Source organism: Thunnus albacares, chromosome 21 (assembly GCF_914725855.1).
Source record: "Thunnus albacares chromosome 21, fThuAlb1.1, whole genome shotgun sequence".
NCBI classification, from domain to species: domain Eukaryota; kingdom Metazoa; phylum Chordata; class Actinopteri; order Scombriformes; family Scombridae; genus Thunnus; species Thunnus albacares.
Window position 1 is genome coordinate 6,256,152 of NC_058126.1, and position 17,290 is coordinate 6,273,441.

At 40.1% G+C, this 17,290-nt stretch overlaps 1 protein-coding gene across 1 annotated transcript in view; it reads left to right on the forward strand.

Moving 5' to 3' along the window:
* Positions 1–17,290, forward strand: part of LOC122972982 (cadherin-12-like) — a 101,734-nt gene that overhangs the window by 65,245 nt on the left and 19,199 nt on the right. The window contains exons 5-7 of the mRNA XM_044340427.1: positions 514–681; positions 3,147–3,334; positions 16,558–16,811. Of these exons, the coding sequence (XP_044196362.1) occupies positions 514–681; positions 3,147–3,334; positions 16,558–16,811 (610 nt within the window). The remainder of the gene's footprint in view (positions 1–513; positions 682–3,146; positions 3,335–16,557; positions 16,812–17,290) is intronic.

Consider the following 17,290-nt stretch of genomic DNA (forward strand, 5'->3'; position numbering starts at 1 on the left):
AAATGTCAAAAATAAACTTATGCTTTGATTTCGGAGTCACGCATGTTAGAAGTCTGTGGATCAAATGTGACATCCTCACCGTATTAAATGGAGTGAGAGGAGGGAAAAAGTGCAGACCCACCTATGCTGCCTGCTTCCTTTTACCCTGCCAGCCTCCCACTGACCTGGCTATTAATCTGCAGTACAAACGCTCTCTGATCTCAGGGTCTCTGATCCTCAAGTGAATCATTATATGGCTTCAACAGAGTTCCCTACTGAATGTCAAGTGTCTCAGTTTGTAATGACCTCTATTTCAGCCTTGGTCAGAGGCACAGGAGTGAGCTCCTTAGGTGGAAGTATACTCTGCATTTTGAAGTAAATTGTGCATTTAGCATTAAACATACTTCAGGGGATTTTAAAAGTTTACCACTTTTTCCCTTTTGTCTTTTTATCTCCCTATCTCTCTCTCTCTCTCTTCCTCTGTTTCTCCCTCCTTTATTATCTGTACTTCTCATCAATCTTGCTGTACACCAGGGGTTATAAAGACAGCCTTGCCCAACATGGACAGAGAGGTGAAGGAACAGTACCAGGTGTTAATCCAGGCCAAGGACATGGGGGGCCAGCTTGGGGGGCTGGCCGGGACCACCACCGTCAACATTACCCTCAGCGATGTCAACGATAACCCACCAAGGTTCTCCAAAAGTAAGTGCCCTTTGTAGAAAATAGACATTTAGATATAATGACTGTTTAACAACACCAAAACAATAATAATTTGGATGACCTTTTGCAGGTTCACACATTTTATGATAATGAAATAAACACTGCAATTACAACGGGGCAGGGGGTATTCATCATGACTTCTCTTCGTAATTGGTTTTCATTATTTGTCATTATGCACTGTCGTAAGCAAAGCTGTTTATTTAGCATGATTGCATCTACGGCTACTACGCCTGGCAAATAAACCTGGGTTGGTGTTATTTTACTTATGGAGCATCCTTCTATATTTAGATCAGGTTAGAGTACGACAGTGCTGCACCAGGGATTGAGTCAGTGTGTTTAAACACTGTATTTTATCTGGTATTTTTTATAAGCTGCTAAACCGGATTAATTCGATTGTACCGTTCACCAGGTCATGTAAAAAGCCAAGCTGGGAAAAAAAAAAAAATACTCCTTGCTGTAAACTCATTGATCTGTGAAAGTTTTCTATATATACTAAGTATAAATATTTGTCTGTGTGCAAAGTTTATTCTATTTTAAAACAGCAAGGATATGACAGGAAAGCACAAATACTGTTCTCTACTGATGCAGTCTCTTCAGGTATTTTGAGGTGAAACTCAGTGGTCTCCTCTGAATGTAAATATAGGCAGTCAGACGGTCAAGCTCCTTTGGCTGCAAGGAAAAGATGATATTTCCATAATGCTGTCACAGCACAGAGGTTTGGGCCAAGCATGGCAGCTCCTCTGCCCTGTCCCAAATCCTCTCTTAGTCTACTTCTTTTTTTTCCATCGATTGAGAGCTTATAGGTTAAAAAATGTGTGGTGGCCATATTGGAGGAACTCATCAGATGATTCAGTTAACATATACCACTGCTGCATGTATCCATCCACATCTATCTTTTCCAGAAATCTCTCTTTTCCTCCCTAGTTATTATAGATTATGTATTTGAGAACTGTCAATCCCCTGAGCCTCTGTGAGGGCAACAGATGTGGCTGCAGCTGCAAAGCAATGCATAGTTCAGGGCTGATAGTAATGTATAGTACCTGCATGTGGCTTTGCTGAATTATCACAGAGGCTAGTTTACCCACTGACAATGCCATAAAACAACTGTGTTGTAAATTCTCTTGACCTGCAACTCAGCATGTTTTGGCACAATGACTGGAGCTACCAAAAAGAAATATTATTGTCCTATCTTTAAAGGACATGAACCTTAAAAGACTTTTTAAAAAATGTATGCATGTCCTTGAAAGTACTTGATTATTTATTGAAATTATGGCAGCCAAATTCATCCATATGCCTCAGATCCCTTCTCTCATTCCTGGGATCAGCAGTGAGGAAAAACCTAAGATCCACAGTAAAATGAAGGAATAATAAATGAGAGCAAGAGCAGTAACATATACACAGCAGTACTAGTATCTCATAGTATGGCATGACATTGCAATTACCAAAGCAAAGACGGATATTTTGGTTTTGTTTCAGTAAATTTATGTTGGTCCTGCAGCAAGAAAAGGGAATATCCTCTCCGCCAAGCAAAAACTGCCATATAAGGGCAACCTAGATCTAATGTTAATGTTTTCCACAGTCTGTTTTGACTGTTTCTTTGTTAGAGTAGAACATGTGTTAGGTATTCGTTTGATTAAATGGAGGAATGTGTTAGGGATTTGGTTAAATAAATAAAAAAAACGAAAAAAAATGAAACCTTTCAAATGGTCAGGTACAAGTGCTACACTTTGATGGACTTTTGCACATCCAGTTATAATGAATAGACCCGAATAAATGTTGTCCGACCTTTGACACAGCACCGGTTTCAAACATAAATCTTTTAAATTAACGTCCTTATGATTTACTGACGTTTCTCGGTCTGAGTATAGAATGAGAGGCGTAATTAAACCAAAACATTCCAAGTCCTGAAAACACTTGTGTGTTACTTCATGCTGCCCACCAGGTGTGGGCACTAGATATGTGACGCAGCAGTAAAGTTTTAATTTCTCTGGCATGATTGATTGAACAGCTAGCCATCACAGAAAATGAAGGGAAACACAAAACTTTCCATCCATTGTCTGGCGTCAGTGATAATCAATCAATTTCTACAGTTTGTTTGTTTGTAGAGTTCTTCCTAAGCCCTCAGCAGTGATTTTTGCTGTTGGGAGAACCAAAGCCCTTGGGCCCTTGTGTTTGTTGATCTTACAGGTTGAGCCAGCCAATTACAAGGAGCTGAGCACCCTTGATGTCCAAAGACGTCAAAATTGAATAATGTCATGCCTATAGCCACAGGGCTGACTTCAGACAGAGAGCATATCAGCTGCTTGCCTGTGGGTGGAAAAGACATCCTCAGGCGGATGAGAGACTACATAAAGGACAGGGGATGTGAGGAGCTCAGTATTTCCATCCAGTGTCATATGATGATAATAAATGAGCCTGAGTCCAGTCTGATGTTTGTTTGTTGACAGGTTTCTTTCACCTGAGAGTTCCTGAGTCTTCTGCAGTGGGGTCTGCTGTTGGGAGAATCAAGGCCCATGACTTGGACATCGGGAAAAATGCCGAAGTCGAGTACACCATTGTGCCAGGAGATGGAGGCGCCATGTTTGACATCACCACCAATGAACACAACCAAGAGGGGATTATCATTCTGAAAAGGGTATGTGTCGGGGAGTCTCAGAAACTAAGATAAAATGTTTAACATATATGGTATGTTAGTTTTTAAATGTAGATTCAAACATAGCACATGCCAACACCATTCTGCATCACCAGGGAAACATGTTTTGAGTGGGTTTATATCATAAAGTGCCCTTTGGGGTCTATACAACATTGAATATCTCATCACATCTTGACAGCACCATATCATGTTATGTTAACCTTATGACAATTATGTTACAGTTATGACAATATGAAAACGGTATAGTTCAAAACAGTACTTGTGTATCGTCGTTCATGACAACGCCACACCGCCACAGAAAGTGCAGCTATTGTTTGAAAACTGCATCTGAATTTCAGTATCTTGTTGTATTTTGTCAGTATGCTGGAGAAGCTATTTAAATCCTTCTTGCCGCAACAGATCAACACACTATAGGAAACCATCAGGAAAGCTCACATTGCTTGGGATAATTATTACATTTAAAAAAAAAAAAAAAAAAAAAGATGATAGGGAACAGTAGAGATGCGGTGTAACATAACAGAAAAAAGAACTTGTGAAAATACATACATACATATATATAGCCTAGTCACGCGGAGGTGGTGCCGCACCTGTGGGCGGGGGTGTTGCAGCACCCCCAGCACCCTTACTTCCTGTGGGTATGCTATTCTGTATGTTATATTTACACCTAGATGACTCCCAGTGCTATTATTCCACTGGTGCAACGGCTGTGCTGGAGCCAAAGTTACTTTTGCTGTAGTTTACATATTTTATTCACTTGAGAAACAGTAGGCCTATCACCGACACCGTAAAGGAGCAAACACATGGAGCAAGTAACTTTTAAAAAGAAATCTGATCCCTGAAATAAATAAATTAGAGTATTTAATAAAATAAATCATAGTGAGTGTGCATGCATCTAACCTGCCTTCACCGGGTTGACTGACAGCAGAAATTTACCGAACCAAAATACTTTTCATGACTGCTCCGTGGGAAGAAATCAAGGAAAGAAAAGTGTTTATTGATTCATTTATTTTATTTACCCGCCCTCTGTAGCGAGAGAGGGGAATCTGCCTGTAGTGAAACAGGTGAGCTCACAACAGGCAGACTGGGAGTCCTGATCAATCAATGTAGATACCGGGATATTTGTGTGATTTAAACAGCTGTCTGTGCAGATTACGCTTCAGTAAACGCGACAGAAATAGACGTAAAAAAACGCAGGGGGTCTCAAACACCTTCTACGTGAATTGGCTGTTAAATCAGCGGGGCGCTTGGAAGATGTGTATCCGTGATCTTTCAGTTACTGTACGTGATGATTCTCTCTCACTGTTTGTCTCCTTGCTGTCCATGTCTTAAATTACGGCACAGAGTAATGACATAGCTCTCTCTGAGCGCTGGAGCTATATAAAGCATACACTCAGCATGTCAGGGCTCATTTACTATGCCATATGTTGTTTTTGCTAAGTGGATTAATACATCCAGAACACAGTGACCCACAGCAAGAGGTCCTGGTCTTTGGTTGTACTTTCTTTGATCCACAGAGCAAACGTATCTCATTTAATACCAACTTTTACCACATATAGCATTTGTAGGGCCATGATATTACTTCACAAAAAATGGCAAATGGCACAAAAGCACCAGTGAGATTAGAGAAATTTATTACTCCTAGGATAAACCCTTTGAGATCTATCATCTCATTTTCAAGGGGGACCCGCAACTGCCAGAGGTGAAAAAAAGGACATTACAGCCACAGTCTAAGAGGGAAAAATAGAGTGGCCCAGCCAGTGCAATGAATACTTATCTATTAAATACCTAGCCTATAATAAGACTTATTATGCAATCAATTATTAAATTCAGCCCATATATTTAAAAAATGTAAAAGTTCTGCTCCAAAATTCAATCCATTCATACTTAAAATATACATACATATAAAAAATGTAACCTTAGGAATGAATTTAGAGATGATGGATATTTCATTTCATATATATATATATATCATAGTGCAGTTTTGTCTAAACTGTTCCAACAGGACATTGAGTAATACAATAAAAGCTTCACAACCGCCACATGGAAAAGCCTGTCCCTTTATCAATCTTAACATCAGGTTTCATAATGTACTCATGTTGTTTTGGTGTGTTAATTACAAAGCTACCCATTAAAAATATCCCCTCATTTATGTACATTCTCAGCTCTGTTGTGACACTTGCCTTAGCTTATGCCTGGTTAAAGATTTGGAGATCCATCATATCCAAACATACTAAATAGAAATATCTACCCACAGGTTTGACTGCAGAGAGCAAGAGTGTGATATTATTTCTCTTTGGACATTGAGGGTATTCAGTTCAGTGACAGTGGGTGGGCAATATGCATTTATGAGTGCTGCATTGGCAGAGAATGAAAGAGTCTCAGCATGTTCTTATTAAGGTTTCAGGTACCTACTCTTAAAAGGTACATGAACTTTAAAAATGATGGCATGCGTCAATGTGACAAAAAACGTACAATATTTAAAAGTACTGTATTGATTATATTGTCATTCAGTCTTGGCCACATTTGGACATATTATTCAGATCGAAGTGGTCCATTTGAGGAATCTGGGCTCACTATATGGGTTTGTTTGCCTCTCTAATCAGTCTGGTATGCTTCGGCATCAAGCATCACAGGTCAGCCAGGTTAGCAAACACATGTGGTTTTCAACAGTTTACAGACTGTTACATCTCACTGCCATTTGGAGTAACCACTGAATAACAGAACTGCTTACGCTTCCACACTACTGCCAGCCTGCTATTGAAATACATCATGTCAGTATCACTTGAACAGCTGGTGAGTGGTTGGCTCAGTGTCTCTACATGTGACAGTTAAGAGGCCTATAATATGAATGTGTTAAAGTTACTAGGTCTCACTCACACATAAAACTACACGGTACAAACATATGCAGTTTCTCATATACTCTCACAGGCACACATGCACAAATATAAGCTTTCAACCTATGATTGTGTTACGCATTCAGTCTGACTTGCTCGCAGACTCACACACAAGTCCCTGCACATTCATTCTCTCATACTCTGTACTGAGTTTCCCTTTGGCAGATGCAGTAGACCCCTGTGGTGAGTTTAAATGTCATTTGTTGTCACTGCTATTTAGATTCAATAGAAAAATAAGAACTGCAGAGCATTGCTAATGTTGCGTTATGCAACAGCCAAAAAAAAAAAGTCTCTGCAATATGGAGAAGGAGAAAACAGCATAAATATCAGAAAGTGAAGTTTTCTCTAAGCAACGCTGTGATGCATGGATGAGGTTTTTTTTTTTTTTTTCCTGCTTATTCTAAAATACTGTTGGGTAAATATTCACACATATTTATGTTATCATTTCCAAAACACAATTTATATTATATATATATATATATATATATATATATATATATATATATTATTTGAAACATACATACATGCTATTCTTTGAAAGGTAGCAGATAAGTCACAACTTTCTGCAACTTGTTCTGCTTCACCATCATGTCAGCAATCATTTTGTCAGTGCTGATATTACTATTTTCCAATGATTGATATCTAGTTTTACTTTGTTTAATCACAGTACTTTTGATGCCCTCTAATAGAGCAGCCTGCATAGAAAGTTGCTGTCATGGATACGCCACACAACACAATACACAACCTGAAATACTGCATAATCAAAGTTGAAATCACAAACTTTTGTACGCTGAATGTTAGAACAGTAGCAGTTCGCCTCCAAGTCTCAAACATTATGATAAAAGACAGTCCTTCAGAATTCCTCCAAAACTTAACTAGCTTTACACGCAAATCCGCTTCTTGAAGATTAGAAACGGGTTTCTCATTATATTCCTTCCTTTTCCATGCAAATTCCCCTCAACAAATACTTTTAAGGAGCGGTAATGTATCCGTTTTTTGTCACTTTTTGTTACATTTGACGCATACAGCGTATTTCATCTGATTGCAAAAGTAATAGAAAAAAATGTGCAGCCAATTCTATCTGTTTTTGTGCCTCTCAGGGTATTTCTGATGTAAGTGTCTAAATTGTTCTTTGGGGGAATGCAAATCTGCATTTGTTTTTCTGATGTATCACACTGAGGTATTCGTTAACTGGTACATTTTTAGTACATGCCCCAGCACACAAGCACACAAAGGTGTGTGATCCTTTGATCCCCAAAAATATGCAGCCGAGTGAGTAATTGATTCCCTGCTCAGTGTAAGAGCTCCCTCAGTATTCTCTGTGCACGTGTGTATGAAGGGTATGGACATACAGTAACCTGCATGCGTTACATCATGTATGTGTGTGCACATACACTGTTTGTGCTGTATGTGTGAATGGTACTTATAGTCATGACTATAGATCACTCTATAGTACCCTGCTCATTGACAGTAATGGAATAACGAAATGAGACAGGATGCAATTATGATGTAAATGAAGATGGTTATTTGTTTACATCATGTATACCCTCGATGGATGGCGAGGATTCATCTTTCCTCCTATTGTTTTACTTTCAGTGTTTGATATTCTGCCACAGCAACAATGAGGCAGTGTGATGTATTCCCTACAGTGGACGGCTACCGCACAAAGCCATTGTTGATGGGGGACATTCTTAGCCCCTTTAACTGACCAAGCCCCCCACAATGTAATTTACTAAACAACATGTGCTTCTACCATGTGGAATAGTGATATTAGCAGGGCACGGACAGAGTGAGAAAGAGAGGAGAGAAAGGATGAGCTGTGCCTCGCAAAGGTGTGGGGAGTAGGTAGCTGGAGATGAAACCTTTATGAGTTGTTCACTGTGTTCCCAGAATACTGACCCACCCACAGACTTGTCTTATTTCGGATTGGTAGAATATCCCCAGAGACGGGTGTGCAAATGTGTGCAGACAATCCCACTCTCTACCCGTCTCCCTTTCCCTCTCTCCTAGTCTTTAGCTTTCCCTCTTTCTTTTGACTTCCCTCCCTCGCACAAACGTCAAAAAAAAAGAAAAAAAAGAAAAGGAAACAGCAGGACAGAGACGAAAGCCACATTGTACACAGTGCAGAGTTTGGCAGACCCCAAATTAGAGACTCGGGAAGGTTGGTTATGATAAGAGGATCAGGCTGAGTAATGGGTTCAAAGGATGATCATCTGTTTCCCAGTCTGCCGATACAGGGGGAGAGGAAAAAAGAGGCGCAGAGGCATGGAGGGGGTTTGCACATCCCATCTGCAAAACATAAGATTATAGCAGACAATAGGTAAATCCACCAATGAATTTCCAGGGAAATGTGCAGACAAATGTGTGCGCACAGAGCGACATACTGTACATGAAAAAGAGATGTGGAAGGAAACCGACACATTCACACATTGCTATATGTATGTGGAGAGCAATAGCACACCCACACATCGAGATGACACACACACGACATGATAACCTTGGGTTGTGTTGGTAAAATAATTTTCAGTCAGATTAAATGTCGTTTTGTGCATTTGTCCATTTGCATGTTTATTTACCTCCTCCTGGGAGAAGAAAAGATGGCAGATATGCATAATTGAAATGTGTTGTTCTAAGCCTAAAGGAACTGTATTGTTTAATGACAGCATGTGTGGCATAATATTTGCTGGCTTACATTCAGGGAATCCATTTTAATACAGGACTATCTCCTCACTGCTCAAACTGAATACCCCCAGTGGCCACAGTGTATTGAATAAAGAGCATTTGCTGCAGACCTCTGGCACTGCTTCCAAATCCATTGTCCCAGATTGTCATAAGAGCTCAAGAAACATTGCAGAGAAGTGCAGGTGACTTGTGTACTGTGAACTGCTGCATGTACTCCTCAACCACTGGTTTAATCTGGTATTTAGTAGTAAAATAGGTATTACAAGTTAATAATGATCATTGAAAATATATATATTTTTAAAGAAAACTTACCTACTAATTGAAAGTCACATGATGGTTGCTTGGTTGTTTGGGGGTGTAGCTAAGATGTTATGAGATCATTAAAAAGGTTTTTAGGTGTTTTGTTGCTAAGGTGGTCAGGGTGGTTGCCATGGTGTTGTTTGGTTGATGTTAATGGTGCAGCTGTGGCTCAGGAAGTAGAGCAGGGTTGGTGGTTTGATCCCTGGCTTCTGAAGAGAAATTGCTCCTGATGGCCAGGCCAGCATCTTGCATGGCAGCTACCCCACCATCAGTGTGTGAGTATGTGTACATGGGTGAATGAGAGGCACATTGTAAAGCACTTTGTTCTACTCTGATTGAAAAGAACCATATAATTAATTTACAAGGGTTTGTGGTTGCTATAGGTTTCGGAGTTGTCTTTTGGGTGTTGCTAGGGTAGTCATGACGGTTGTAAAGGTATAGGTTTGTGATTCTGTGTGTGACTCATGAGTGTCTGAGCTCAGAATATGAAATTTATTCACTACATTCATGCAACATTGCACCTGTCAGAGATGATGCAAAATGATTCTGAAAGGATATGGATGGTTATTTTATGTATTTTTCTTATTGTCAACAAATCTCATGTGCAGAGCCAAACCAACAATGAATTGATCTACTTACGAGTATTGTGTGTTTATCCAAAGCCTGATATATCTTATTCCTCTGAGCTGTAGATCTCCACTGTTGTCCAAAAATTACAAAAAAAACATGGCAGTGAGCCACACTGTCGCACTGATTAACATATTCCTTTGCCACAAAGATTACAGTCACAGTATTTTGTTTAGAAATTACTCCAAAGGTTGATAACAGTGATCACATTTACGGTCTCTGGAGACTAGTTCCATGTACAGCAGACACGAGAATTGCAGTTCAGTTTACAAACCTTCACTAGCTTGTTGTGCTACATACAACAACCTCTTGACTTTGTACTGAAGTTCTTTGAGAAATTTACAATGTAGCACTGAGTCAAGAGGTTGTGATATGTAGCACAACAAATCCTTGTTGATTTGGCTCTGCACATAAGATTTGTTGACAATAAGGAAAACATAGAAAATCACCAGCCATATCCTCTGAGTGTCCAAAATCTCAATTTACTGCTTGCTGTAGAGTAAATTATTGAGTGTCTGTTATATAGGAAATGGTGAATAAAAGTATACAAGGGAGTGATTTCTTACACAGTCTAAACTTTGCTTTGAATGTTTTCAGCACCATGGACAGAGACAGTAAGAGACTGGTTTGGAAGGTTCAGAATGATGGAGGTAGACAGATAATCACAACATTCATAATAACTTAAATTTCATAACCATATGTTGGATCACAGACCCATGTCTTAGCACACTAATCCCAGACAGCCTTCATGTTTTCAGGCAATATACAAGTATATTATTAATTTGCCACCGCAAATTGATTTGTTTTAATTGAGTAACACCTAAAATAGCGGCCAATCATTCCTTCAGGTGACAATTTTTCCACTTCTGAAGAACAGCACATTCAAGTGACTCATGTTAGGCATGACATATAAGAAAAAGAGCTTGTCACCAACAGAGCACAAAACTGATCAACATTTGCATGCAAAACAAATGCCACTAATTGCCTGGATTGCCAAATGTGGGCCTATTAAGGCTTCCCTAGTTAGAGCCATTGGCAGTATTGAGGCAAGGAGCCTTTTTCATCCTTCCTGCCATCAATTAAGGATTTAATTTCACTAAAGCCAGACACTGACTGCAGTCTAATTTCTCTATCAGAAATGTCATTACTGGGCTGTTTGAACAGTAAATCATTTCAGAGAATGGAAGCTGTTACTGCCTTACAGTCTTGATGAGATACTACCAGGCAGTAAGAAAAGGTAATGGTCAAATTACAAAAGTAATGAACAAACTGCTAACTTGACTGAAGGCCAGAAAACAGTGAGGAATGTTGGTTGAATACTAAAGAACACAATACACTGTGGTCTCTGTCTAAAGTTTACAGTGTTTACGAGGGTACATCCATGCAGTTAGAATAAAACAATGTCCTTACCCTGTGAAAATATATGAATTTTACATGTAATTTTCATAGTGCCATGAGGTAATCACAGTATATTATAGGTTAAAACTGATAGCATTAGTGTCTAGCAGCTCATCCAGTGGCATGCTACCAACTGCACCTTGCTCACAGACAGGAGTTGAAACTAATCTATTGATTATAGTGCTGAATGTTTCACTGGGAGGTGTTATTAGTTTTTCTAGGCCACAGTGTGAAAGGAGCTGAAAGGAGGAGGAGAGACAAAACAATGCCTCAGAACAGCAGGAGATGCAGGTGCCCAACACGGACGAATAACATCTCACCAAGCAACCAAGCGGGAAGCAATGTGTGTGTGTGCATGTCTTTGTGTACGTCTGGGTATGCATGTGCTGTCTGTGAGTGAATGAGTACAAAGAGAGAAAAAAAAAAAGAAAGAGGAGAGAGAGAGTGACAAAGAGGCGGCTGAGGTGGTGCTTGGAGTCGATGAAGTGCCTTCTCTCTGGTGGCCTGGGGAGGCGTGGGTGTAATAGATTAAACTAGTGTCTCGGGGCTCATCCCATGGCTAACCCTGTCCTATTAAGAGTGGCAGTGCGAGTCTTTCACAGTCACTCCACTCCACTGCAGTGTGGACAGGGCTGCTGGCAAGACTCTCAGATGGCACTCCACTGTTGCGAGCATTGGGGGGATGGAGAGGCTTTGAGGCAGCCAAGGACACAAACTGATGTGACTGATGGCAGCACAATAAAGTGAGCATCTCTTCTCCACAGTGTTAGGACCCCCCCGGTACTCAGAGGGACATCAAATGGCTCTCTGGGGCATGTAAGCTTTTCTCTACTGATGATAAGCTCATTGTACTCTGTGGTCAGTTGACTGGTGATGGCACAATGATGGCTGGAGGTCTTTAGCATTCTTCTGCATGGCAGATTTTTGCTGAACTGTCAGTCAATGACTGCAGTGACCTTATAAAGAAGTCACTCATTCACAACAGAGATATTATGCCAGACTCAAACCACTGAGTCATAATTGCCTATCTCAGAATCACAATGGAATTTTCACACTAAAGTGGCTTTGCATCCCAGAAATGATGTCCTTAGCTTTTTAGGCATTGTTAGGACTATTAGAGCTTACCGCAACCCAACAGGCAAATCTTTAGCTTTTCGATGATGGGTGCTGTCATGTGGGATCAGGAGGTTTTGGCCGCACTTGATTTAAGCATCCAGGCATGGTCTAATGTTGCTGTTTGGAAAAACATGTTGGCTCTGACAGCTGTAATTAGAAATGTGTGTTATTCTAGGCATGTTTGGCCTAGCTTTGATTTGCTCTCACAGGATAAATCATGTGAGGGGGTGTTAATGATTCATAAATGGTATTGTAAATATATAATATTGTGGTTAAATGGATTTACGGCCGCTCACAACATCACAGATTAAATATTTTCTGTGTTTTTCACCTTATTTAATCTCCAGCCTCTTCGGGTAATACCTGCGTTCAGCACAAACAAATGAAATCAGCCTGCTAATGACTTGCTGTGCTGTGATAATTATTCTTCGCGGGGAAAAACTAGATTCACCCATGGGTGTTGGCAGCAGACCGTTCCCCATATAAGTGGGCAAGCGTGGTGGATGTTTGAAAAGAATATTGAACTCAGGTATTGTAATACTGTACTGAACACACAAACAAACCGAGAACCCATTAAATATGCATATCATCCTGCTTCTCCCGTCCCCAAAATAACCAGTAAGCTGAAAAAATAGCTGCAACTAACAGTTTATACTGCTCAAGGAGCAAGCTGTGAGCGAGGGACCAGAAACAGGCCAAAGTTAACAAGTCAGAAACACATTTCAGTTATGATTATGCTCTTATTTTATCGCTGTAAATCATCATACAACCACATCCATTGTTCTGTATTCACACATGTGAATCTGACGGTGTAAGGAGTTTTTAATGTGCGAGTGTATGTGTGCATAATACTGTACCTGTGAGACTCAGATGCCTTGATTAGTCCCCTGTTCTAAATTAACAAATTCCCTTGAAACATAACAGGTTCAATTGGCAAGAAAAAAAGTTCCTTCATTCAGTATCACTGCCAGTGCAATGAAGGTACACATTTACATATCAAAGGGCGCAGCACTATGTCTAGAATTTCAAGTGTGTTCTGTTGTGATGTTGAAGAGCAGCAGCACTGACATGAGAGGAACTCGGTCTGTCCTCTTTACAAATTCCACCGTTGATACACTTCCTTGTTGTGTCCACGGTAACCCATAAAAGGTGCATAACAACCGAGGCTATAATGAGACACTTCGAACTTGTAAATGAACATGCATAGGTGTATGCAGCTTGTTTAATAATAATGTATGTGTAGATTTGGGTAATACTCATACAGCACCAGTTCTCAGCTTATAAGTAGGTCATCCTCGAGGAAGGGGAAAAACGTAAAATGATACATGGAGTCAGAAAATGAATGGCCATTTTTTTTCTTTCCTGGGAAATTTCCCTTATGGCCTCCAGATCTGATTTGATTCTCCCCAACTCAAGCGTTGACACATTAGCACGTCTTCTCATTAACTCAGAGTTTCTCATTACCCCCTTCTGGCCCCATTTTATTCCTATTTAACAACAGATATCCCAGACATTCTTGGACCATCTTGTGTCTCAAACGCATTAAAAAGGCAGTGAAACCCTCAGAATTACTGTTTTGCACCCAAACCGGAATATGTAAATTATTCTGTGAGATTTGCTCGACAGTTAATCATATGGCTGTCCATGCTTTGTTCCATGAATGTCAGAAAGGCTTCTCCCTCCTCCATCTGCTGAGTAAATGTGCTGCAATTTGCTCATGTAGATGCCATCTCTTTTCTTTGCTGCACCTTTAGTGGCAAAATGTTTTAATCCTAATAAGATACTACCGTGTAAATATACTGTATCAAGTGAATAAAGACTCCAAAGCACATTAGAATGGGATGTTTTAATGGCCAGTATGAAGTGGAGGATGGATTACAGCAGCTAAAATAATCCCAATATGGACGACTATTGTTTCAAGACAGACTTGAAAAATGTGAACCTATCATTTAACATTACAGAATCCACTGGCACTAAATAATACCCCTCTTGCTCAACTGCTTTAAATTTAGGCATTATCATATTGCTCAAAGCTGTTTGTTTGCTGTGACTCCGGGATGCCAGCTGTGCTCGCTAGAAGATTTGTGGCAAAACTGCAAAGCCTGTGTGTGAAAAGAGCATTTCCCCATCATGCTCCACATTTCTCCGTCATCGGCTAGCCGAGGATTACATGAAAATTAGACAGTTATAAAGGGTGAGAGTTTGGGCCTCTATCCTAATTGTGGTGATGCAGCATGTTGAGATGGAAAGCAACGCTTCTCCTTGTCCCCAGTGAGACTCTGGCTAATGAGGCCTGGTGTACACCTCCTGCTGTCCACTTTCCCAGCAGTATCTCTGTCCCTCCTCCTCCTCCACCTGTGCACGTATTTTAGCTGAGCTATGCATGCTTGTCTACATGCACTGGTTAAGGCCTAATATGATATTTGCTTATTAGGTATTTATTTTATTTATATGTTATTTACTTTGCTTTTCTTATGCTAGTTTTGCATCACATAAACTCCAAATAATGAAAATGCTGATTACATTATTGGTATATGTATTTCTGTGCCTAAGTTTCTGAGAAGCAAAGTACATTAAGTTACTTTTGATGCTGATTTTCAGCAATCAACAGGAATCAGCAGGAAGCTCAGCAAACTAACATAATGACTGCTGTACATTTTAGGCTACGTTGTAGGTATAACTTGGTGAGGAGTCTTTTAGTTTGATTGTAGGGATCAGCATTTGAATGACACCCACGATGAATCCGGTGTTTTTTTATGTGGCTGTTGCTTCTGGGAGCTGGGTCTTCTCTCAGTGTTGTCACTTCTTGAAAGAGATTGAAAGGGACAGAGTGTATTTCCTGTTGAAGGATCGTATAGCTGTGCCTAGCCAGTTGCATCTGGTGCACTGTAATCAAACCAATCATGGTGGTTGATGGTCAATGATTGCTTTCAGATTGGCTTGCCTTCACATAGCTCTTTTTTTTTTTTTTTCTTTTTACGGACACCTGCTGTAGTGGAAAGACTGTGAAACCATGGAGATGAAGATGAGACCGAGGGCTTGAGAAGCATCTGCTATCACTATGAAATCATGACTGCACAGCCTCTGATCATCTCTAGTGGATGGAGTCTAATTAGTTAGCTAATTCATGTGCATTTAATTTGGACATATGATTGGTCATGTTTACCATGCGTCACAAAAAGGCGTTTTTTTTCTACATCCTTCAGTGCACCTCCCTTTTTGAAATTCACTGTCTCTTCACATAAGCACATTTCACTGCACTATTACCAGCTGTTTTCACTTGGTGTCTTTTGGAACAACATGCCAGAGACGCCCAAGTCCTGGGGCGAGAAGATAGCATTGCTGCCATAGTGGTTACATGTTAGTCAATTTGAAATACACAGAAAGGAATGTCTCTCATGTGACTCCAGGCCAGTAGAGCGTAACCGACTGCAAGCTTGCCAAGTATGGTTGGTCTCACATGAGAGGGCAGGAGACGGGCAGAAGCACGAATAGGGGTGTCACTGCTGTCGGATATATACACCTCAGCTGCAGACATGCCGAGGATGCCGATTCCTCCCCTCACTTTGGGCTAATTGACCCTGAGCTGATATGTCAGAGGCTTGAGGAGGTAGAACATATGAACCCTTAAGCTGTTTTTGGAGAACTCTTGCATAGGGGTGAAGTTCTGCTGAACCAAGTAAATGCAGCTTAACTTACTCACAGTAAGGCGCTCAAACATTAACCCGGTCGGGATCTCTGATGAATTAGACAGCACCATGCTATTAACCTCAATCTGAGCTGTCATTTAAAAAAGTTTGAAGATGATTTCATGAGTGTGTTTACTCCTTTAGTTGTTCTTGTCAGACACTGAGAATAATATAATTTGAATGTAGTTTGAGTGACATAAACAGTGGAGATCAACCATAGACTGACATTTGTTATATATGAGCAGGCTCATGTTGACGTCTGATAGTTCAGTAACTCCTGAACAGTTACTGCTTGAAAATGAACTGAGGGTAAACTGCTGTCAACACTGACAGTCATATTCAGCTACAACGTCTCCTCAAGTGCTCTCAACTCCTACTGGATGAACACAGAGAAATCAAATTACAGCAGGAGTGCTGCCACAATTATAGTTTGAACTGCAGATGATAAAATCCAAATGTGAATGTAACTTTAACTTTATTTTTTTCCTGTTTTTTTTAGCCACTGGACTATGAAACCAAGAAGGCGTACACATTTAAGGTAGATGCCTCTAATGCTCATTTGGATCCACGATTTCAAAGCTTCGGAGCCTTCAAAGACACAGCAACAGTGAAGATTAACGTATTGGATGTGGACGAGCCCCCAGTGTTCAATAAGCCCTCCTATGTGATGGATGTGTATGAAGACACACCAGCAGGCACCATCATCGGAGCAGTGACGGCACAGGATTTAGATGCCAGCAGCAGTCCAGTCAGGTAAAGTTAAACTCTTCTGTCTAAAACAATATACAGTTTACAGGTTACTTTTTGTGCATGGTGTCATATCAATTATGTTTCACTTGAGTGGAAGACAATGTTATCTAGTTATCAAAGTGAGACTACTTGAAAATAACAAATTTGATTCCACAAACATGTATGTTGTGTTTGATCACTGTTACTTTAGGTCACTCTTGGAATATTTAGATTATATTTTGTGGTGAACAATGTCTATTCAAAGTTCAGATTTATGTGTCTTAAGCAAACAGTGTGAATTCCCAATCCTAATGGAACTCAGTGGGATTCAGTGGAGAATCACAGTACTTAAAGGATGGATGAGTGTGCATCGTTGTAGTCTTTAAAGTTATTTTTCTTTAAAAAAATACACGTTTTAGTCCTCCCTTTCTTTTTGATCAAACAAAATTTGCAATTTGCAGTTTCAGTAGATCCTTCCAGCCCATTTTAAATATTAACTCTAA